This window comes from Anolis sagrei, chromosome 5 (genome assembly GCF_037176765.1).
Source record: "Anolis sagrei isolate rAnoSag1 chromosome 5, rAnoSag1.mat, whole genome shotgun sequence".
NCBI classification, from domain to species: domain Eukaryota; kingdom Metazoa; phylum Chordata; class Lepidosauria; order Squamata; family Dactyloidae; genus Anolis; species Anolis sagrei.
Window position 1 is genome coordinate 189903322 of NC_090025.1, and position 24085 is coordinate 189927406.

Consider the following 24085-nt stretch of genomic DNA (forward strand, 5'->3'; position numbering starts at 1 on the left):
CCCTCTATTTTCCAGTTGTCAATCATTCTTGTTGCCATAATCTTGGTTTTTTTGATGTTTAGCTGCAGCCCAGCTTTTGCGCTTTCTTCTTTCACCTTGATTAGAAGGCTCCTCAGCTCCTCCTCGCTTTCGGCCATCAGAGTGGTGTCATCTGCATATCTGAGGTTGTTAATGTTTCTTACAGCAATTTTCACCCCAGCTTTGCATTCATCCAGCCCCGCACATCGCATGATGTGTTCTGCATACAAGTTAAAAAGGTTGGGTGAGAGGATGCAGCCTTGCCGGACGCCTTTCCCAATCTTGAACCAGTCTGTTGTTCCGTGGTCAGTTCTGACTGTTGCGACTTGGTCCTTGTACAGATTTCTCAGGAGAGAGACAAGGTGGCTTGGGATGCCCATCCCACCAAGAACTTGCCACAGTTTATTATGATCCACACAGTCAAAGGCTGTGTAGATGGTAGGCTTGTGCAATCTGGGTATACCTTGACCCGTTTAGTGTCCCAGCTTTTGGTGGGAGCCCCAATCTATTTTTTGAAAGCTTCCCAAAATCAGGAGGGCAGATATCTGTTTTCGCTCTGGTGTGCCGAAAGATCCATTTTCAATTGGCCCATTATTGGGGGGGTTTCCCAGGCTCCCCTTCCCATCATTTAAGGCATTTAAGCTCTACTCTAGAGAAGAGGTGCTCAGTTGCAGGCAGGTGTGCCCTTTAAGGAGGCCTTCTTACCTGTTTCTTACTCTAAAGGAGGCGCTTGGCTGCAGGCAGACAGGCATGCTTTCTGGGTCTGCACGCCACATGCACTTTCCAAGGCAAAAAGGCAAGTTCTGTTTCAGAGGAGGTTCTCGGCTTCAGGCAGACGCACATGCGTTCCAGTGTGCCTTCAAGGAATGATGAATTGAACTATAACTCCTGACCTGGCCAAACCTTGCAAAATAATGTTCTTGGAAGCACTTTATTTTCTACCTACTAGGGCAATTAAATCCTACTTTCGTCCCTCTGATCCCCTGTCCAGATACAATACATTGCCTTTTCACCTAGTGTTTCTAAACTTTTTAATCCTTGCTATCAGCCCTGCCTGTGTGTAACAGATGCAGGCGAAACCTCAGGAGAGAATCCTTCTAGAGCATGGCCATACAGCCCGAAAAACCTACCACCCAGTGGTATTAGTTGTTCTGTGATATTTGTGATATTAGTAAATGATGAGGTATGATTCCACACCAACTCATCATTTATTTTCCCATCGGAAAAGTGCAGATAGTGTAGATGTTTCCACAAGTTTTCTGAAAAGGGAAGGTTTCTGCAGAGAAGAAAGGAGCATTTCAATAACCTTAGGTAACCCGATTTCTGAAAGATGGAGGAATGAGAGCGGCAAAATCGGGCAAGAGCCACAAGGGACTGTCACCACAAATTATTTATCAAGAGCATAGTGCCATTTCTCTCTCTCTCTCTTTCTCTCTCTCTCTCAATCTCTCTCTCTTTCTCTCTCTCGGCAACATCTTCTGCAAGGAAGCTTGGAAATAACCATATTTGATGTTCTTCTTCTCTTCATTGAACCAGTCTCGAGACTTCAAAAAAGTGATGTTAAACTGCATGAATTCTACAGTGCAGATGCACTCCAGGTCAGAACAGAACAGAAACTGCCTTGGACTTTCCACAATTTTCCTAGTTTCCAACAGACCTCACAACCTCTGAGGATGCCTGCCACAGATGCAGGCAAAACGTCAGGAGAGAATGCTTCTAAAACAGTGCTTCTCAATCTTCCTAATGTGGCAACCCCTTAATACAATTCCTCATGTTGTGGTGACCCCCAACCATAAAATTATTTTCATTGCTACTTCATAACTGTAATTTTGCTACTGTTATGAATTGTACTGTAAATATCTGATATGCAGGATGGATTTTAATTCACTGGGCCAAATTTGGCACAAATACATGATACGCCCAAATTTGAATACTAGTGAAGTTTGGGAGGGGGGGTTGATTTTGTCATTTGAGAGTTGTACTTGCTGGGATTTGTAGTTCACCCAAAATCAAAGAGCATTCTGCACTTCACCAATGATGGAATTGAACCAATCTTGGCACACAAAGCTCCCATGACCAACAGAAACTACTGGAAGGGTTTTGTGGGCATTGACCTTGAGTTTTGGAGTTGTAGTTCGCCTACATCCAGAGAGCACTGTGGACTCAAACAATGATGGATCTGAACCAAACTTGGCACAAATACTCAGTATGCCCAAATATAAACACTGGTGAAGTTTGAGGAAAATAGACCTGGACATTTGGAAGTTGTAGCTGCTGTGATTTATAGTTCACCTACTACCAGAGAGCCCCCGGTGGTGCAGTGGGTTAAACCCCTGTGCCGGCAGGACTGAAGACCAACAGGCTGCAGGTTCGAATCCGGGGAGAGAGCGGATGAGCTTCCTCTATCAGCTCCAGCTCCCCATGCGGGGACATGAGAGAAGCTTCCCACAAGGATGATAAAACATCAAAACATCCGGGCATCCTCTGGGCAACGTCCTTGCAGACAGCCAATTCTCTCATACCAGAAGCGACTTGCAGTTTCTCAAGTTACTCCTGACACGACAAAAAAACAAACAAACCAGAGAGCATTCTGAACCCCAACAATGATAAAATTGGGCCAAACTTCCCACACAGAATCCCTGTGACCAACAGAAAATGCTGTGCATCCTGATGGTCTTTGGTGACCCCTCTGAAACCCTCTTGTGATCCCCCCCCCCCCCCGGGGTCCTGACCCAAGGGTTGAGAAACACTGTTCTAGTACATAGCCAGTCAGCACAAAAAACTCACAACAATCCAATATCCTTTTCTTCCAGTCTCGGGATTTCAAAAAAGTAAACTGCACGAATTCTACAGTGCAGATGCACTCCAGGTCATAACAGGCTTTATACTGGACCTGATAACATCTTCAAACAGCCAACCTCCTGTTGTAAAGAAAGACATCTGGCCACCTGAAAGCACTGACAACTGAACTGACTTTCTTTCCGGTCTCTCCCTGCAATCCTTTCTCTGTTATGTATATTAAGCTGAACAAATGTGTGAATGATCCTGAGTGCATTTCCCCCCAGAAAGGCAGGAAGGGATTGAATCACCCTGTTAAACCAGGCCTACGCTCCCTTTTCCTTGTGATGCATCAAGATGAAGGCAACCCACATGCTGTTCTGGCACTTGGGAATCCATGTGGGAAGCCAAAAAGCTTAGCTGGGAAACAGGGCTTCGCTGGCAAATCTGGTTAAGGAAACTTCTGGCAGTGAAACGCCTTTCTTAAAAGGGCTTTTGACATATGCACAGCCCCTTTATCTTCCTTCCTCTCCTCTCCAGCTGGAGGTTTTATTGGCAGTATCAGCATTGAGTAGGCTGAAGGAACGCAGACTTTCTCCATTGTCTTGAACTGGGGGAAATGGGATTTTCCTCTATCCAATCCTAAGTAGTTGCGTAAGTGTGCCAACAACAGGGAAAATAAACAGTGGTTGCTTCCAGAATCCTTTACTAAACATGCACAAAGAATAAAACAGAAAGAGCTTTCATCATCTACATGAGGCATGGGTAGTCTTGGGCCCTCCAGGTGTTTTGGACTTCAACTCCCACAATTCCTAATTTATTATTTATTTATTTATTTGCTGCATTTGTTAACCACCGCTCTCAGCCCTAGAGCGACTCGCGGCGCTGTACAACATATAAAACCACATTTTACAATAAGCTACAACAACAAAAAGAAACCAACATATCACTAATACACAATCATCTAATTACACTAAAATAATCCACTCCGTCTTATCATAGAATCATAACCAAGCTCGTAGTCCATCTTCCGTTCCAGTTGTCATTTCCAGTTACTGTAGCATTCAGTTAAATGCCTTCTCGAACAGCCATGTCTTCAGGCTTTTACGGAAGGACATAAGGGAGGGCGCCTGTCTGATGTCTACAGGGAGGGCGTTCCACAGCCGGGGGGCCACCACCGAGAAGGCCCTATCCCTCGTCCCCGCCAGACGTGCCTGTGAAGCAGGCGGGATCGAGAGAAGGGCCTCCCCAGACGATCTCAAGGTCCTCGTGGGCTCATAGGCCGAGATGCGGTCCGAAAGGTATTTTGGGCCGGAACCGTTTAGGGCTTTGTAGGATAACACCAGCACCTTAAATTGGGCCCGGTAGCAGATCGGCAGCCAGTGGAGCTGGAACAACAAGGGCGTTGTATGCTCCCTGCGTCCTGCTCCTGTTAGTAACATGGCTGCCGCGCGCTGGACTAGCTGAAGCTTCCGGGCCATCTTCAAGGGTAGCCCCACGTAGAGAGCGTTGCAGTAGTCAAGGCGGGATGTGACCAGAGCATGTACCACCGTAGCCAAGTCAGACTTCCCAAGGTACGGGGGCAGCTGGCGCACGAGCCTAAGCTGTGCAAATGCTCCCCTGGTCACCGCTGAAACCTGGGGGTCCAGGCTCAACGATGAATCCAGGATCACACCCAAGCTGCGAACCTGCGCCTTCAAGGGGAGTGCGACCCCGTCCAGCACAGGCTGTAACCCTATACCCTGCTCGGCCTTGCGACTGACCAGGAGTACCTCTGTCTTGTCTGGATTTAGTTTCAGTTTGTTCGCCCTCATCCAGACCATTACAGCGGCCAGGCACCGGTTCAGGACCTCGACAGCCTCCTTAGTAGCAGGTGGAAAGGAGTGACAGAGTTGGACATCATCTGCGTACAGTCTCAGGCCCTTTCCTTTCATAAAGGCTGATCTGGCCGGGGTGGTCCATGCCTTGGTCACCTCTAGATTGGACTACTGTAATGCGCTCTACGTGGGGCTGCCCTTGAAAACGGCTCAGAAATTCTAACTGGTCCAATGGTCGGCAGCCAGGCTGTTAACTGGCGCTCCTTACAGAGAGAGGTCAACCTACTGTTTAAGGAGCTCCATTGGTTCATCTTCCGGTCCCAATTCAAGGTGCAGGTGCTCACCTACAAAGCCCTAAATGGTTTGGGACCCGTCTACCTGCGTGACCGCATCTCCATATATGAACCCACACGTTCCCTTCGATCATCTGGAGAGGCCCTGCTCACGATCCCACCTGCGTCGCAAGCGTGTTTGGTGGGGACGAGGGACAGGGCCTTCTCTGTGGTGGCCCCCCGACTCTGGAACTCTCTCCCCAAGGACATCAGACAAGCCCCAACGTTGGCAATGTTTAGGAAGAGCCTGAAGACCTGGCTGTTCCAGTGTGCCTTTCCAGATTAGGAAACTCCTGGCATCATGTCCCAAATCCACTTTGTTAGAGACTAGGGTGGTCTGCACATTGCTCCTACCTCCAAAAAACCTCTACATACCTCCTGTCAAGTTCAGCACTTTTAAATTTTGTCCATTACATTTGGCCCGGCCCTTAGGTTTTAAATCCATGGTCATGGTGTTATTGTTTTTAGTGTTTCAATGTCTTTGCTTGATGTTTTATTATTTGCTTATGAGTTTTACTGTTATATTTGTATGTTGTTGTTTGTTGGCGGCCTTGGCCTTTGTAAGCCGCATCAAGTCCTTCGGGAGATTTTGCGGGGTATAAATAAAGTTAATAATAATAATAATAATCCCCCCCCCCCCAACCACTTAAGTTGCATCCAACATATTTTTAGAGTGAGATTTTTGGCCTCCAAAATGGAAATCATGAGCAAAGAAAAAGTCATTCTGGATGCATTTTGTAAGACCAAGTGGTCTCCATGTGTTTTTTCTGTACTTCTATAAAACTTGCCTGTTTTTGGGGTGCATGTAGAATTAATGCGGCTTGACATCACTTTAACTGCCATGGCTCAGTTCTGTGGAATCCTGGGAGTTGTAGTTTTACCAAGGTTTTTAGAGTGCTGGCACATCCCCAAATTTACAAATCCCGGGATTCCATAGCAGTGGCTCAAATATAACAGTTTTGTATTTGATTCTTAATTTTCTTGTATCTGTTTTTTTTTTAATTCAACCTTAAATTTGTTGGATTTTAGTTACTTTAAAAAAATCACCAAGTCCATAGCAGTCTTGACCTCTCATTGAAGCTGAGATATTTTGAAGAGACCGAAGTCCATAGAGTCCTTTTGCACTATGAGGAGGGACCACTCTTGACCGGAGAAAATGCAGTGATGGTGAGATATAGACCAGTAAATTTCACAGCCGAAACAAGTCCAGGCTTTCCTCCCATACTTTATCTTTCCTCTCTTGCAAATGGGTGGGCCTCACACAGCTGCTATGGTCCCTGTTTGTACATGTGCACCGAGGCACGTTCACACACAGACATGCTCCATCACTAACCATACCTTGCAATTCACACATCCCACATTAGCATCCTTTTCCATTTGAAGGCAGGCACTATTTTTCATCCCCCAAACCACCACCCCCCCCCCCCCAAAAAATTCAAGGAAGATAGACCCTGAATTATTTTCATTTAGAATGACATACTTAAAGCAAGACTTTCATATATATATACTACACAATTGCACTCTGGAGTGTCCTCCATACTGCACAAATATAGCCATCATTCCATCCTATGGAACCCTAGGATTTGTCATTTCATGAAATATTTCAACCTCTCCACCAGAGAAGTCTAAAGGGAAAGGGAAAGGTTTCACCTTGACATTAAGTCTAGTTGAGTCTGACTCTGAGGGTGGTACTCATTTCCATTTCTAAGACAAAGAGCCGGCATTGTCCATAGACACCACCAAGGTCATGTGGCCAGCATGACTGCATGGAGCTCTGTCACCTTCCCACCGAAGTGGTACCTATTGATCTGCTCACATTTGCATGATCAATAGGTTCAAACTGCTAGGTTGGCAGAAGCTGGGATTAGCAACGGGAGCTCACCCTGCTCTGCGAATTTGAACCACAGACCTTTCGAACAGCAAGTTCCACAGCTCAGCGGTTTAACCCACTGCGCCACCACGGCCCATACTGAACTACAAATCCCAGGATTCAATCAAATGTAGTCTAGTCAAGAGCCTGAATAAACTCCACTTTCCATAATTTCATGAGATGTCCCATTGACTCTCCATGTTTGTGAGTTTTGCTTTTGTAGATTGCAGTATTTACAGGTTGGATTAATATGTTCTCTATAGGAATGACGACATGGTCAACTTCCTCCAGAGGATGACAACAGTTGCACTAGAAGATCTAGAGATTCTCTCTCTCTCTCTCTCTCTGTGTGTGTGTGTGTGTGTGTGTAGAGAGAGAGAGAGAGAAGGACTGTGTTGTGTGTCTGTTCCACTTTTGTAAGGATTTTGTGCTTCTAGCCTCATTGACCTTAAACTATAAATCCTAGGATTTTGTAGGATGCATCCATGGCTCAATATGCTGTAAGGGTATAACGTGAAAGATTATGTGGGTCATACTTCAAGTCTTTTGGCTTTGTCAAGCACAATGAGATTCCAACAGAATTGAAATGGAAAATCACTGCTGGGGGGAGGACATTTTTGAAATCTAGCTTTGAGAAAAGTAGGGCTTATTGATAACAACGACGCCACTACTGGAAAAAGCAGAAAAACATCTTTGAATTACCCTTTTGTGCAGCCCAAAACAGGGACAGTGGAAGAATTTGGTAACTGACCTGTAGACAAAGTGATCTTATCACAGTCTCATCTCAGTGTCTGATTGGGCAGGGAAGGCTATTATGGCCATGGATGAAAACAATCTCCCTGGTCTGATATTTCCCAATGGAATAGAAAGAAAACCCTTATTCTCCCTTCCCCTGGAAACTGAAATAAAATTGGCACACACTCACAGGCTATTGGATGGACAACATCGTATTAGCTGTCTTCCAAATCTTTCTTTCCTCCTCTGCTTGATTTGATTAGTGGGTTTTGGGGAGGATGAACCTGTTCATTTGTTACATAATCCTTATGATTCAAGTCCACAACTCCTACTTTTCAGTTTGGGCAAAAATATAAGACTTGGGTATCCCTCATTTGGAATTCCACAATATTCCAAAATTGTCCATATACCTGGCTGAGATTGTGCACCTTTGCTCTCTGATGGTTCAATATACATAAAGCCATTTAAAGTTATTGAAAACAGCATCTCTGATGATTTGACCATTATATATTTTTCCAGGGTTACTTATTCCAGGGTTACCTCTATTCCGCTTTGGTTAGACCACACCTGGAATATTGTGTCCAATTCTGGGCACCACAATTCAAGAGAGATATCGACAAGCTGGAATGTGTCCAGAGGAGGGAGACTAAAATGATCAAGGGTCTGGAGAACAAGACCTATGAGGAGCGGCTTAAGGAGCTGGGCTTGTTTAGCCTGAAGAAGAGAAGGCTGAGAGGAGATACGATAGCCATGTATAAATATGTGAGAGGAAGCCACAGGGAGGAGGGAGCAAGCTTGTTTTCTGCTTCCCTGGAGACTAGGACGCGGAACAATGGCTTCAAACTACAAGAGAGGAGATTCCATCTGAACATGAGGAAGAACTTCCTGACTGTGAGAGCCGTTCAGCAGTGGAACTATCTGCCTCGGAGTGTGGTGGAGGCTCCTTCTTTGGAAGCTTTTAAACAGAGGCTGGATGGCCACCTGTCAGGGGTGATTTGAATGCAATATTCCTGCTTCTTGGCAGGGGGTTGGACTGGATGGCCCATGAGGTCTCTTCCAACTCTTTGACTCTATGATTCTATGATGTGCAAAAGAGTATTTCAAGGTGGCAAACAATGGCTGCTGTAGGAAGAAAAAGAGGGAGGATTTGATGAGCTATCTATTAACTCTTGATTTATACACTCTATGTGCAGCTGACTTGGAAAAACAATTCAGAAGTCAAAAGCTAATGCAAAATGTGGCAGCTGGACAGTTGTCCATTTTTCACATTAGGAACTCAACTGCTGAGTATGCCTGTCCTGTTTGGCATAGGTCTTCCCATGCAAAGCAGGTGAACATAGCATTGAATGAAATATGCAGAATAATCACAGGAGGTCTTAAACCTACACCTGTTGACAAAGGAAGAGAAGAAAGAGGCCCAGCTCCACCATGCTTAGCACCAGGAGCAGATGAAAGGCCCTCCTCCCTTCACTGCAACTGCAGTTGCTTTGGTTGCAAAGGAGAAGCAGGAGGCACTGCTCCATTTCTATTTCTGCCCCTGCCTTGTGGAATTCCTTGCCGCCCTACATGAGAGCCATGCGTGACTTAGGGCCTTTTACTCTCGCACTTAAGACCTGGCTTTTTACTAGAGCATTCAATCTCTGTTGATTTTTAATTTTTGTATGTATGTATTTTATCTTTTGTAATTTAGCTGTAAATCGCCTGGAGCATTCTCGGATGGAGGGCGATTAATAAGTTATTAAATGATGATGATGATGATGATGATGATGATGATGATGATGATGATGATCCTACCTGGGCCCAGAAGCAAGTGAAGGCTGTCCAACTGCAACTTCCCTGATTCCAGGTTATAAGAATTATCTGCTGGTCTTTATCCTTTCTCACGCTGGCATCCGAATGCTTTTCAATCTCCTTTGTGGAGATAAAAAGTGGGGTATAAATAAAAATCACCATATAAGATTACTATATAAATCGCTCGATGATGATATACTGCATTGTACATCGCTATGGCAGCCCTGAAAGCAATTAATGAATGTATTATGGTAAATAAATGCTTCCCATCAGTGAAATGAGATTGCAGAGGGACACAAGAAACAGATGGGCACATTTCAACTGCCATGTCCAGTGACTTCCAGACTATGGTTGTGTGTTGTGTGAAGAGTTGCCACCCAATATAGTTAGGAAACTACAATTAGTTCCAAAATCCAAACTTCCTGAAGGACTGTTAACTGGGATGGCATATTATGTTTCAATTAGGTTTGTACTTTTATGCAGCTGGAGCTACTTCCCAAACTAGATTCAAAGTGACAAGGAGGTGCCATCAGCAGGGTTCCGTCCTGGGCCTGGTCCTGTTCAACATCTTTATTAATTACTCAGACGAAGGGTTAGAAGACATGATCATGTCTTCCGGTTCCGGTATGGTGGCTGACAGCAAAAACACTGCGCTGCTCAGCCAAATTTCCGGTTTCGGTATGGTGGCTGACAGCAAAAACGCTGCGCTGCTCAGCCAAATTTTCAATCTGGAGGAATCCTGAGCCTCCCCCTCGCCTACCATCCTCAAATTGAGGGGAGAGATGAACCCCAAGCCTCAGGCTCCCGACAGAGGGGCGGAGAGCCGGGAAAGAGCCAGGAAGGCCAGAGAGAAGACGGAGGAAAGGCGGAGAAGACGGAGAGGGAGAAGGAAAACGCCCGCCGCCATTTTATCGCGGCCTACCTTACAACCGCCGCATCGTCGCATTGCCGCCAGGACCCTGGGCTTGGCTGGCTTAGCTGGCTGGCCGGACCACCACCGCCGCTGCCTGGCCTCCGTTGCCGCCGCCGGTGAGGAGATCATTGTTGGGGCCGCCGCTAGGCAGCCACCGCCGGACCGCCGCTGCCACCGGCCGCCGAAAGGGGAGGCCGAGTGCCGACGCAATCGCCGCCGTGAGAGCGGAGGAGGCCAAGCCATCGCCGCTGTTGTTGCTAGGCCGCCACCGAAGGGGGGCCAAGCGCCGAGGGCAGACGTCGCCGAGGAGGCCAAGCCATCGCTGCGGGGCCCGTTCCACCTCAGGCGAGTCCGCCCCCCGCCGGCACAGAGGCCAGGATCCCGTTGGGGCCGCCCTGGATAAGATCACCGTTGCCGCTGTAGGGGCCTTCACTGAAGCCGCCGCCGCCAAAGAGGCCGCCAAAGAGGCCTAGCCGCCGCCGGGGGCCGCTGCTTCGAGAGAGACCGCCGCCGCCGCGGCAGAGGCTGAACCACGCCGGGACCACCTGAGCGGCTGGCTCGCCCCCCCCTCCGGGGCGAAGCGGCGAGACTGCGGAGCGAGAAAGCTCCGAGGTGAGCTGTCTGGATCTCTGGGGGGCTGACGGCGCCATTGGGCGCTGCCCTAGCTAGGCCGCGGCTGTGTAGCCTTTCCATCTGGCCGCACAGGATGCGGCTGCTGAGTCAGCACTGCTTGCTGCTCCCACTGGCAGGACTCCTTCCATCGCTTCTGCCCCCTCAGGCTCCTGTTGAGCGGGCTGATACATTGTAGGAGTTCACAGGAGCCAGTGGAGCTAGACTCTGGCCCACAACCTTTTCCATCTTTTGGGCCCACCAACACTGTGTAGACCTTTGCGCTGACCCCCTTTGTGTTGATCCTCTTGTGCTGCCGCTGTGCTGCCGGGCCGCTGCTGTCGCCAGGCCGTAGCCGCCATTGGGCCACCGCCAGCGGGCCATTGCTGAGCCGCTCCGCCGCCGGACGCTGCCAGACGGGACTTCGGCCGCCCGTTGCAGGAGCGGGTCCATTGCCGGGCCGCTGCCGCTGCGACTGCCGTTCTACCAAGCCGCCTCCGCTGCGGCCGCCTCCACCATCAGGCTGCGGCTGGGCCGCGGCTGGGCCGCACCGCCCGGACGGGCCCGTTGCCGCCCCACTGTAGGGGCTGGGCTGACCTTCTTGTGTAGACCTTATATTGTGTTGGCCTTCCCTGTGTAGACCTCTGTGCAGACCTTTTGGGTAGACCTCTGTGTAGACCTTAGCGCTGGCCTTGTGTAGACCTTGGGCCGACCCTCTCTGCGTAGTACAGAGTGTGGAATATTGTAACCGACCAACAGTGCTGTCCCACTGCCGAGTTGCCACCCCCGGAAGCTCCCATCCGCTTCATTCCAACCGTCTAGGGATTCCATCTGGGTCATAACAGCATTGAGCTAACTTGCCATCATCTCAACCCCATAGGAGGGTGATTATATACCATCAGCTTGCACATTCCTGGGCTTATATCGGTTGATAATGTGATATAAATACGAAATATAGCACTTTACGTAAGAGAGCACTTTAAGGCGCCTGCCTTGCCGCTAACTGCACTAGCACTTTCGCCCCTTTCCTGTCCCTCTGTGCCGCACTTTAGCTACTGTAGCTACCGTCCAATCAATATAGGGCACTCATTGCACTTTAGACCTAGCACTTTATTTGTGCACTTTATGAACTATTTGATTGGTGTGGCCGGAACATCGAACACCACCTGTATAGTTGTTATCCATGTGGTCCCCCATCCCCCTTTGTGTACTATCCTTGTTGCTATTGTATAGTGTAAGGGACAAGAGAGGAGGTGGGTTGGACCCTGTAAATAAGAATGAGGTGGGGAGGGGGGTAGAGGGGAAGAAAGGATATGGCCAAGGACCGAAAAATCAAACAACGAACAAAGCAGAAAGCAAGATCTTGTCTTTAGACTGCGGCATGGAGGGGGGGAGGTGTTCCATTAGCCGAGGGGCCCCCATAGAGGTCGTGGTGGGAAGGAGGAGATGCGGGAAAAGGAGACCTCGAATTTGGCCTAATTCGGACCGCTTATCCATATTAACAACCCCCAACCGGTCTCCTAAGGTAAATTGGTGTAACCAGGTGAGCGGGCCCTCTGGTTTGAAGGTGGTGTTGTTGAACGCCAGATCTGTCAACGGAAAAACGACCTGGATCCAGGATTTAATCCTGGAGGAGCGGGCAGATCTGGCGTGCATCACGGAGACCTGGCTGGATGAAGCGGGGGGCGTAAACCTCTCCCAGCTTTGTCCTCCAGGCTTCTCCGTGCAACACCAACCAAGAGCCGGAGGACGGGGAGGCGGGGTCGCAGTGGTCTATAGAGATTCCATCCATCTGACCAGGAGTCCCATCCCGCAGACCACAAATTTCGAATGCGTCCACCTGAGGGTGGGTGACCGGGACAGAATAGGGATTCTTGTAGTGTACCGTCCACCTCGCTGCACTACAGTCTCCCTGCCTGAGCTAGCGGGGGTGGTCTCGAGCCTGGTGGTGGAGTCCCAACGGCTTCTTGTGCTGGGGGACTTCAACATCCATGCCGAGGCAACCCTCACAGGAGCGGCTCAGGACTTCATGTCTGCCATGGCAACCATGGGGCTGTCCCAACAAATAACTGGCCCCACCCACTGTGCTGGACACACATTGGACTTGGTTTTCTGCCAGGGATGGGAGCAGGGTGGCGGTGTGGAGGAGTTGTCTATCTCTCCGTTGCCATGGACCGACCACTTCCTGATCAGATTTAGGCTCACTGCGCCCCCTAACCTCCGCAAAGGTTAAGATGGTCCGCCCCAGGAGGCGTATGGATCCGAATGGAGTTCCCCGCTACCTCGGTAGGTGACCATGTCGAGGCCTTGGTCGCTCTCTGGAATGGGGAGATGACCAGGGCAATCGACAGGATCGCTCCAGAACGTCCCCTCTCAAGTAACCGAGCTAAACCAGCTCCTTGGTTCACTGAGGAGCTGGCAGCGAGCCAAATCGAGCACAGTTTGTGTCCTTTCTAAGGGCATATGCCGCGGCAATAAAAGCCGCAAAGAAAACTTTCTTTGCGGCCACTATTGCGTCTGCAAAAAACCGTCCGGCGGAGTTGTTTCGGATTGTCAGAGGTCTTTTAACTCCCCCTACCTCAGGTGGGAGCCCTGACAACTCGGCCACGTGCTGTGAAGCATTTGCTCGGTTCTTCGCAGACAAAGTCGCTTTGATCCGTTCTGGGCTGGACGCCACATTAAATGCAGTCTCTGTGGATGTGACACAAGCACCTGCTTGTCCTATTTTGATGGATTCTTTTCAGTTTGTGAAACCCGAGGATGTGGACAAGATACTTGGAGGAATGAGGCCTACCACGTCCATCCTAGACCCCTGCCCATCCTGGCTTCTGAAAGAGGCCAGAGGGGGATTGGCTGAGTGGGTAACGGTGGTGGTTAATGCCTCCCTTCGGGAAGGCACGATTCCAGCGAGCCTAAAACAGGCTATTATAAAGCCGCTGTTGAAGAAACCATCACTGGACCCCACCAAATTTGACAACTTTCGGCCTGTTTCCAATCTTCCCTTCTTGGGCAAAGTCATGGAAAGCGTGGTGGCCTCACAACTCCAGGTATTCTTGAGAGACACGGATTATCTGGATCCGTCACAGTCTGGCTTCAGACCGGGACATGGTACCGAGACGGTCTTGGTCGCCTTAGTGGATGATCTCCGTCGGGAGCTAGACAGGGGGAGTGTGTCCCTGTTGGTGCTCCTGGACCTCTCAGCGGCCTTCGATACCGTCGACCACGGTATTCTTCTGGGACGCCTTGCAGAGATGGGCCTTGGGGGCACCGCCTTGCGGTGGCTCCAGTCATTTCTGGAGGGTCGTACCCAGAAGGTGTTATTGGGGGACTCCTGTTCAACACCACAGCCTTTGACCTGTGGTGTTCCTCAGGGCTCCATACTGTCCCCCATGCTGTTTAACATCTACATGAAGCCGCTGGGTGAGATCATCCGGAGTTTCGGGGTGCGGTGTCACCTGTACGCAGATGACGTCCAACTCTGTCACTCCTTCCCACCTGCTACTAAGGAGGCTGTCGAAGTCCTGAACCGGTGCCTGGCCGCTGTGACGGTCTGGATGAGGGCGAACAAACTGAAATTAAATCCAGACAAGACAGAGGTACTCCTGGTCAGTCGCAAGGCCGAACAGGGTATAGGGTTACAGCCTGTGCTGGACGGGGTCGCACTCCCCTTGAAGGCACAGGTTCGCAGCTTGGGTGTGACCCTGGATTCATCGCTGAGCCTGGATCCCCAGGTTTTGGCGGTGACCAGGGGAGCATTTGCACAGCTTCGGCTCGTGCGCCAGCTGCGCCCGTATCTTGGGAAGTCTGACTTGGCCACGGTGGTACACGCTTTGGTCACATCCCGCCTCGACTACTGCAACGCTCTCTACGTGGGGCTGCCCTTGAAGACGGCCCGGAAGCTCCAGCTAGTCCAGCGCGCGGCAGCCATGCTGTTAACCGGAGCGGGACGCAGGGAGCATACAACGCCCTTGCTGTCCCAGCTCCACTGGCTGCCGATCTGCTACCGGGCCCAATTTAAGGTGCTGGTGTTATCCTACAAAGCCCTAAACGGTTCCGGCCCAAAATACCTTGAGAACCGCATCTCGGCCTACAAGCCCACGAGGACCTTAAGATCATCCGGGGAGGCCCTTCTCTCGGTCCCGCCTGCCTCACAGGCACGCCTGGCGGGGACAAGAGAGCGGGCCTTCTCGGTGGTGGCCCCCCGGCTATGGAACTCCCTCCCTGCTGAAATCAGACAGGCGCCTTCCCTCATGGCCTTTCGTAAGGGCCTGAAAACCTGGCTCTTCGAAAAGGCCTTCAACTAAGTGCTATGTTTTTTGGAATGACCACCGGAATGGACCATGACTGCGAGATTGATTATGACCCAAACAAGACGAAGCGGATTTTTAGTTAAGTAGCTGTGTATTAGTAAGATGTGTGTTATGGTCCCGATCTATTGTAACCTGTTGTCCTTTATGTTCTATGTTCTGTACACCGCCACGAGTCGCCTTCGGGCTGAGAGTGGCGGTTAACAAGTGCAAATAATAAATAAATAAATAAATAAATAAATCATCAACTTTGCAGACGACACCGAATTGGGAGGGATAGCCAATACTCCAGAGGACAGGAGCAGGATTCAAAACGATCTTGACAGATTAGAGAGATGGGCCAAAACTAACAAGGCAGAAAAAATGAAATGCAAAGATACAGAATGGGTGACGCCTGGCTAGAGAGCAGTATGTGTGAAAAAGATCTTGGAGTCCTCGTGGACAACAAGTTAAACATGAGCCAACAATGTGATGTGGCGGCAAAAAAAGCCAATGGGATTTTGGCCTGCATCAATAGGAGCATAGTGTCTAGATCTAAGGAAGTAATGCTACCCTTCTATTCTGCTTTGGTTAGACCACACCTGGAATATTGTGTCCAATTCTGGGCACCACAATTCAAGAGAGATATTGACAAGCTGGAATGTGTCCAGAGGAGGGCGACTAAAATGATCAAGGGTCTGGAGAACAAGCCCTATGAGGAGTGGCTTAAGGAGCTGGGCATGTTTAGCCTGAAGAAGAGAAGGCTGAGAGGAGACATGATAGCCGTGTATAAATATGTGAGAGGAAGCCACAGGGAGGAGGGAGCAAGCTTGTTTTCTGCTTCCTTGGAGACTAGGACGCGGAACAATGGCTTCAAACTACAAGAAAGGAGATTCCATCTGAACATGAGGAAGAACTTCCTGACTGTGAGAGCCGTTCAGCAGTGGAACTCTCTGCCCCGGAGTGTGGTGGAGGCTCCTTCTTTGGAAGCTTTTAAACAGAGGCTGGATGGCCACCTGTCAGGGGTGATTTAAATGCAATATTCCTGCTTCTTGACAGGGGGTTGGACTGGATGGCCCATGAGGTTTCTTCCAACTCTTTGATTCTATGATTCTATGAACTTTAGTAGTGTAGTAGTAAAATGACTGAAATCCACATTTAAGCTCCACATCTGGCTCTGGTCAGTCTTGGTCTGGATAATTATTTGCCTAACTGCTCATAAGGTTGGTGTGAAAAGTACAGCCTAATATTCTCTTAATGAAGACTGCAATAAAATAAGTAAAATCGTAGAATTGGAAGTTAGTGAAAAGGGTAACTAGTCAATGGACACACACAAATCTATTATCTTCTATATTATACCTAAAAGTGAAAATATGTATGTGTGTATGTGGCTGCGGTGCCCACTTCCACAAACAGCTTTAATCCAGTGTTGAAGAGCCACCAAAAGGCTCTCCTTCCAATCACATTACAGGTTACAGCAAGACATCCCAGTGTTTCTTATTCTCTCCATTGGTGTGGAATTTGCATGATCCTACCCATTTCCTCTCCCTTAACCCTTTCCTACTCTTTTCCACAACAGAGCAAAAGTAATCAGCAACTAAACATACTGGAGGTGTTTGGGGGATTGACTCCACACCATGGAAATAGTAGTTCACCTTGCATCAAGTCAGATCACTATGACTCCCACGGACAATGGACCTGGACCACATTTAGCACACAGAACCCCCATGACATAAGAAACATCTTGGAGAGGTTTGCGGGGGGGGATTCACCTTGATTTATAGCCATTGTAGGTACTAGGATTTATAGTTCGCCTGCAATCAAAGAGCACTCTGGACACCACCAACTATGGCGAGCTGAAAATACTGGAGGGGTTTGGTGGGAAGCTGATCTTCATTTCTGGAAGTTGTAGTTCACTTACATCCAGAGACACTGTAACCACGTGTGTTGGTATGGCTGTACCAGGAGCTCCAACTTCCTTTTCTTTCTTTGAGTGTTTGCATGTATTCCAAGGTTCCATGAATTTTGCAATAAGGTGGCTTCCCTTGGTTTGCAATTATAGGGCCAATGACCCATCAATTATCATTATGTTCTTTAGTTCCGCCCCTTTCCCCAGGGTTCAGGAAGGAAAGAGAGCCATTTTAGCTCAGTCTTATAGTTGAAAGCTTAGCTGCAGGACATGAATCAGCTCCACCTGTAGAGAAGCTTCGTTTCTTATGAAATTCCGAGGGGAAACAGTTCCAAAGGACTCCAAAGGACTCCAGCTGGAGAATCTACAAAGCCTTGGCTGGTAGGTCTACTCGGTACCCAAGAAGCAGTTGGAGCCGGGAGTAGGGCACACACCAGCAAAGTTTAGAAAATAGATTGCCCAAGGAGGGGTTAAAAGGAGTTTTCCTCTTAAAGAAAAGAAATAGTTCACGAAGTCAGTTGCCTGTCCCTTGTGGACAAGATTAAGAAAGCCACCAATTGATTCAAAGCCTTGAAGTATTTGTTTGACCTGAGAAGTGATTGTTTTATTGAAGAAATAAGCAATAATAAAGGGCTTTGTTAAACTTTTCAAGCTTCTAAAGACTTTGTATAGGAAAATCCTTAGGGCCTCTCAGCTGAGGCACCCCGGCTTCCCGCTGGGCACAAAGAACACGTCCTGTTCAAAAACTATAGGCCCAGCGCGTTGACAGCACACCACGGTTGACGGATCTGGACCAAACTTGGCACACAGAACCTCTATAATCAACTGAATCTACTGGAGGAATTTGAGGGCACTGACACACCATGATGGGAGCTGTAGTTCATCCTACAACCAGAGATTACACTGAACCCCAACAATTATTCATCTAGAGCAAACTTGCCCAACATGACAAACTTTAACTACTGATGGGAGTTTCAGGAGGTTAACCTGGCATGATGTGAGTTGTAGTTCACCCACAACTTTATACATTTTGTACAATTATGAAATGATATTTTCAAATAACCTGGGCAATGCTGAGTACCGAGGCTAGTAGTATATAAAATGGGCTAGAAAATTAATATCAATTGGAAACACCCATGAAGCAATAAAACATTTTGTGAACAGACACACAGACCCATGAGCATCTTATTTCAAGAAGATATTTAATTGGTCCAGCAACTGCAAAATATACAAATTTCCAAAAGGCAAACCTGTTGAGTACGCTGGCACTGCTTTGCCTCAGGCAACACCCTCTTCCCACCCACCAAAAACAATACAGAAATTATTCCAAATGCATATATATATATATATACATACAAAATTAACCTCACTCGTTGAAAAAATGCACACTTCCTTTCTCAGTTCTTGCAACATCCGTTAAATATTAAATAAATAGCATTTTTGCTATTAAAAATGATAAAAATAGAAATTCAAGTATCAAAGGAAAAACACAATCAAAGAATGAGTCATCGGTGTGGTTTTCAATTGCCTTTCTCTACGCAACCAATGGTATCTTCATAATGGCTGAGCCTCCCCAGTTGGTAGTTCTGCAAAAACACTAACTCACCTAACATTAAATGTTTCCCTCTTTCCCTAAAATCTCTTGAAGCAGAAATAGTTTGTCTTCTTGTCCCGGGATTCCCTGCTTATGGTCCAGTTATATGTCCCTCGGTTTCCAATTTCTGTAAGACTAAGCAAGGGTGTTATCACAGGGCAGCAGAAGCCATGGTGTTTCCCCGCAATGGGTTTATCTAAGCGGGACAGAAGGCAAAACAAGGACCACAAAAAAAGCCACTTGTTGGAAATGCAATAGATAAAGTCATGTACACGCTTTAAAAAAAATTAAAGTCAGGGAGGAAACAAGAGAATCCCAATGGCTAAAAAGCTGGGAGGAAATAAAAAACCTCGTTGTGTGCAAAAACACTCTGGAAACACACTCTTCCCCTCCCCAAAGTGGATGGGGTTTTAAAACAGTCACTAGAAAACAAAAGGGTTGTTCTACCTATACACAAGGACACACTTATAAATCCCTCCACACTGCAAATCCCTGTAAAAATGGTCAGCGATCTCGTATGTGTCACAGTTTAATACTACTTTTTGTCAATAAGAAAAAAGGAAAAAAACAAACATACTAAAGCACTTGTCACAGCACAAGGCTAAGGCTGAAGGCACTGCTGTTCGCCTTTGCAAAAGCCAACCTCAAATGGTTCCTCAAATTGTAAACACGCAAACCACGTTGACTTTCCTAGCAAGTCTTTCAGTCTGAAAGTGTTCAAATGAAAAGGAAAGGGGTCTGAAATGAGCCTGCGTTTGCTTTTGGATGCCCAGATTTCTTGCAAATGCCAAAAAGAACAAGAGGGAGCAAAGCTGATCCAATGAGACTGCAAGTCCCATCAGCCCTGGTGAACAACGCCAATGGTTAGAAGATGCAGGGAGATGGATGTTCTGGAAGGACCTGCTTTGCCCAACCCTGCTTTATAGATTACACTGTTAGATCCAATTCTATGGGGTGTTTTGCCTTTGTTGGATCAAGAACCACTTAGAATTTCCTATCAAGTATTTCAGTCTGAAAATGTTCAAATGAAGAGTAGGAAAGGGGTCTGAAATGAGCCTGTGTTTGCTTTTGGATGCCCAGATTTCTTGCAAATGCCAAAGAGAGCAAGAGGGAGCAAAGCGGATCCCTTCCAATGAGACTGCAAGTCCCATCAGTCCTGGTGAGCAAAGCCAATGGTTAGAGGATGCTGGGCAATGGACTTCCAACTGCATCTGGAAGGACCTGCTTTGCCCAACTGTACTTTATAGATTGCACTATTAGATCCACTTTTAAGGGGTGTTTTGCCTTTCCATTTCATAACACTAGATTAAAAATCCACTTAAAATCCAGTTTCTGCCTCCTGTAGAATTCTGGGGTTTGTAGTTTTGTGAGGCTGTTAAAGGCTCCTCCCTAAACTACAAACCCCAGGATTCTGCAGGAGGCAGAAACTGGATTTTAAGTGGATATTTTTCTCTAATGTGATGAGAAACAATCTCCTTTGTTGGATCAAGATCTATCCATGTTCGCAATTGGGAGGCTTCGTTGGGGGGAAAGGAAGGGGAAGCAGAATATGGAAGAAGGCAGGCTGTCTTGCATGTAGGGAAATGACACTGGTGGAAATGGAAAGGAGTAAATGGTCAAGGTGCATCCCTAGAGAACTAACAAAAGCAGCCAACTAATCCTCGGCGCATCCCCAAAAGCAACGTCAACAGATTAGTCTTCTACACTTCCTTCACAGCTGGATTAATGCCCTGCATAAATGGGGTGAAAAGGCAGAAGGAAGTAAAAATAAAGTGAAAAGCTAGCTTGCAAAAAAACACAATACACACATGTTTCTTTTATGCATTCGGTCAAATCAAAATCAACAATATTTTCAGACCGTCACGTTCTACTTATCACCTGCAACCCAGGCCATCAGCTGCCTGCTATGTTTATCAGCAGAGAGATTTCCCAGCCCAGAAAGGCAGCTGAAATTCCCTCTTTGGAAGGAGATATTGCAAATTCTTCTTCCCCTTTCTCAATCCCAAAACGGGCACAGATTCTGCAGGTGACCAACATATTTCCTAAGTGGAGTGTATACAAGAGACATGCAAGCTGTTGAGAGCAGACACACTGGTTGGTGACTCCAAGAGCAGCCTTTATGACCTCCTCTCAAACTACTTTTCTCATATGTGCACAAAGACCATCTGGGTTTGCAAACACAGTGTGCCGCCTCTCCTCCTTCCTCAGCAAGGCAAGAGTGTCACTTTACAAAAATCATAACAAAAAATAAAACTGATTAGGATATAACAGTTTGCAACGTAGTACATTGGAGCCTACTGTAGTCTACTGGGGAGGAACGACCAGCATAATCCAGTGTTTACATTATGAGATGCTTTGTTTTTCCTTCTCCCTCTTCTCAGTCTCTCTTTCTCTATTTCCCCTGCCTTTCCCAAAAACTCCCATTTCTGTTCAGTCCAGAAAGGCAGGCAGGTGATCATCTTCCAGGGCCATCAGCCTCAAGTCAAATGGAGTCGTTCGTACAGCAGACAAATGCTTCGGAGGATGGATGGTGATGCAAAGGAGCCGGGCTTCCGTCGGCAGGTTTTCAAGCTTCGACCCAAGAAAATTCAAGATTGCTTCTAGGAACAGTTCAGGTTCTGTGACCAAAAGAGAGAAAAGGGAAAGAAAAGAACTTTTTGAGTTCATTGGGTTATTTTTTTTTTAAGTTTCAAAATAAAATTCTATGCAACAGCAGGAGAGAAGCAAGACATAATTGGCATGCAAAGGGTTTTCAAAAAGCAACAAGAATCCACCACAGAGATTGCTATGGAAACATCATCAAGGGAGATAGTAATAGCCACAGGGCAAAATGACCTCGCTGAAGACACATTGAATCCCAATCCAAACAGGCTAGAGTTTCATTCATTTCCCTCCTTCATCTCCTCCCCTGGACTGAATTGTGAAAAATATCCCATTGTATTGTCGAAGGCTTTCATGGCTGGAATCACTGGCTTGTTGTAGGTTTTTTGGGCTATATAGCTATGTTCTGGAAGCATTCTCTCCTGACGTTTCACCTGCATCTATGGCAAGCAAGACCTCGCAATCTCTGAGGATGCTTGCCAAAGATGCAGGCGAAACGTCAGGAGAGAATGCTTCTAGAACATGGCCATATAGCCCAAAAAACCTACAACAACCCAATATCTCATTGTGTCCTAAGCACAGGTCACTGAGCCAGTGAAATGAAAGCTGATTTTGACTCCATGTGTTGTTGAAAGCTTTCATGGCTAGAATCACTGGGTTGCTGTGAGTTTTCCGGACTGTATGGCCATATGATTTGTAAATCGTTGTTAAACTGGTAGGTTTTTAATGCTTTTATTTATCTATTTATCGCCCTGAGTTCCCTTCGGAGTTGAGTAGGGCAGGATACAAGTGCCGCAAATAAATAAATAAATAAAATACATAAATATTCCAGAAGCATTCTCTCCTGACGTTTTCCCCACATCTTTGGCAGGCATCCTCAGAGGTTGTGAGGTCTGCTGGAAACTAGGCAAGTGGGGTTTATATATCTGTGAAATAATGTCCAGGGTGGGAGAAAGAACCCTTGTCTGCATGAGGCGAGTGTAAATGTTACAGCTGGCAGCCAGGCTTTGAAGCTGCAAGGCCATTCAATGCTAATCAAAGAGGCCCGTTGCAACATTCATACCTGCCTCAAGCAGAGAAGTGTTCTTTCTCCCACCCTGGACGTGCCACAGATATATAAACCCCACTTGGCTTGTTTCCAACAAACCTCACAACCTCTGAGGATGCCTGCCATAGATGTGGACGTAATATGAGGAGAGAATGCTTCTGGAACATGGTGATACAGCCCGGAAAAATCATAGCAACCCACTGGTCTTATCTGTTTGCCTGGCCTGGAGAAGGGTTTGTGTGATGCCTGTTGCTGGCTATTATAGGAAGAGCTCAATGCCTCTGGCTTGAGGTAGCTGTTGTGATGGTTGATGGAAAGTTGGTACCAAAACAACCCCCAAAGCACTCGAAACCAAGTTTTGTAAGGAAAGAGGAGCACTGAAGAAATGCCTGCTACTTCTGAAGGTGACAAATAGCAGTCTACTCCCCTTCCCTACTCATCTTGTTTGGGTTTTTTTTAACCAAATGAAGGTATTACAAAATTATATTCAGTAGGAAAAAATATCCCTTGGCTTCCTTGAGAGCTATAGGGAGAAAGATTAAAGATTTGTAGACCTGTTTTGTCTACATGGAGCTAACCATTCTGGTAGGTGCATGCTGCTATGGGACTAAACACTGTATTTAGAGCTAATTTGGACATACAGCACAATGAAGGAACAGAGCCAACAGGTGATAGGCATGATCCCCTTTCTTGAAAACACTATGGAAAGTTTTTCAATGGTATGTTTAGTTATTACAGCCAGACTTCTACAATCTCTAGGATTAAGTGCATGGCATCCCCTCAAAAGTGGAAAAACAATAGATACTGAAGTTCTTAACCTATGAGGACACTTCTCTATAAACCTCTAGGTCTTTCTGTGACCACAGTTGCACTGGACGACCTCAAGATTCGTACAAAGATACTATTAATCAACTCCACAAAAGATAAAATCTGCAAATGTTGTGGGAAGATTTAGGGCCCTTCTAGACAGGCCCTATAGCCAAGGATCTCATCCCAGGTTTTTTGTTTATCCCAGATTATCTGGCAGTGGGGACTCATAAACCAGATGAAAGCAAAAAATCTGGGATCAGATCTTGGGCTATAGGAGATGTCTGGAAGGGCCCTGAGCCCCCTTCTACGCTCTCCTTATATCCCAGGATCTCAACCCAAGTTATCTGCTTTGAACTGGATTATATGAGTCTCCACTGCCATATAATCTGGGATAAGGAGATAATCTGAGATCAGATCCTGGGATATAGGACAGTGTAGAGGGGGAAATTGGGTTGCTGTGAGTTTTCTGAACTGTGTGGCCATGTTCCAGAAGCATTCTCTCCTGTCATTTCACCCACATCTATGGCAGGAATCCCCAGAGGTTGTGAGGTCTTTTGGAAACTAGGCAAGTGAGGTTTATATATCTGTGGAATGGTGTCCAGGGTGGGAGAAAGAACTCTTGTCTGCTAGAGGCAAGTGGGAATGGTGCAATTGGCCACCTTGATCAGCACATAAGAAGCAGGTCCAAAATATTACCTGCCTTCTGTACAGTAATACAGTGAAACTCTCTTCCCCGGAGTGTGGTGAAGGCTCCTTCTTTAGAAGCTTTAAAACAGAGGCTGGATGGCCATCTGTCAGGGGTGATTTGAATGCAATATTCCTGCTTCCTGGCAGGGGGCTGGACTGGATGGCCCATGAGGTCTCTTCCAACTCTTTGATTCTATGATTCTATGACCTGTCTAGAATCTTTGGCTTTTTGCTTCAGGGATATGTTTTAGTAAATGCTAAAGAAAATGCAATGTCTCTGTCATGTC

The 24085-nt window shown here is 47.2% G+C and overlaps 1 protein-coding gene across 6 annotated transcripts in view; it reads right to left on the reverse strand.

Moving 5' to 3' along the window:
- Positions 1-18243: 18243 nt before the first annotated feature.
- Positions 18244-24085, reverse strand: part of PFKFB3 (6-phosphofructo-2-kinase/fructose-2,6-biphosphatase 3) — a 97604-nt gene continuing 91762 nt past the window's right edge. For all 6 annotated transcript variants that reach the window (XM_067469337.1, XM_067469336.1, XM_067469334.1 and 3 more), the window contains one exon: positions 18244-21270. In XM_067469337.1, coding sequence (XP_067325438.1) covers positions 21264-21270 — 7 coding nt within the window. In that variant the 3' untranslated portion in view covers positions 18244-21263. The remainder of the gene's footprint in view (positions 21271-24085) is intronic.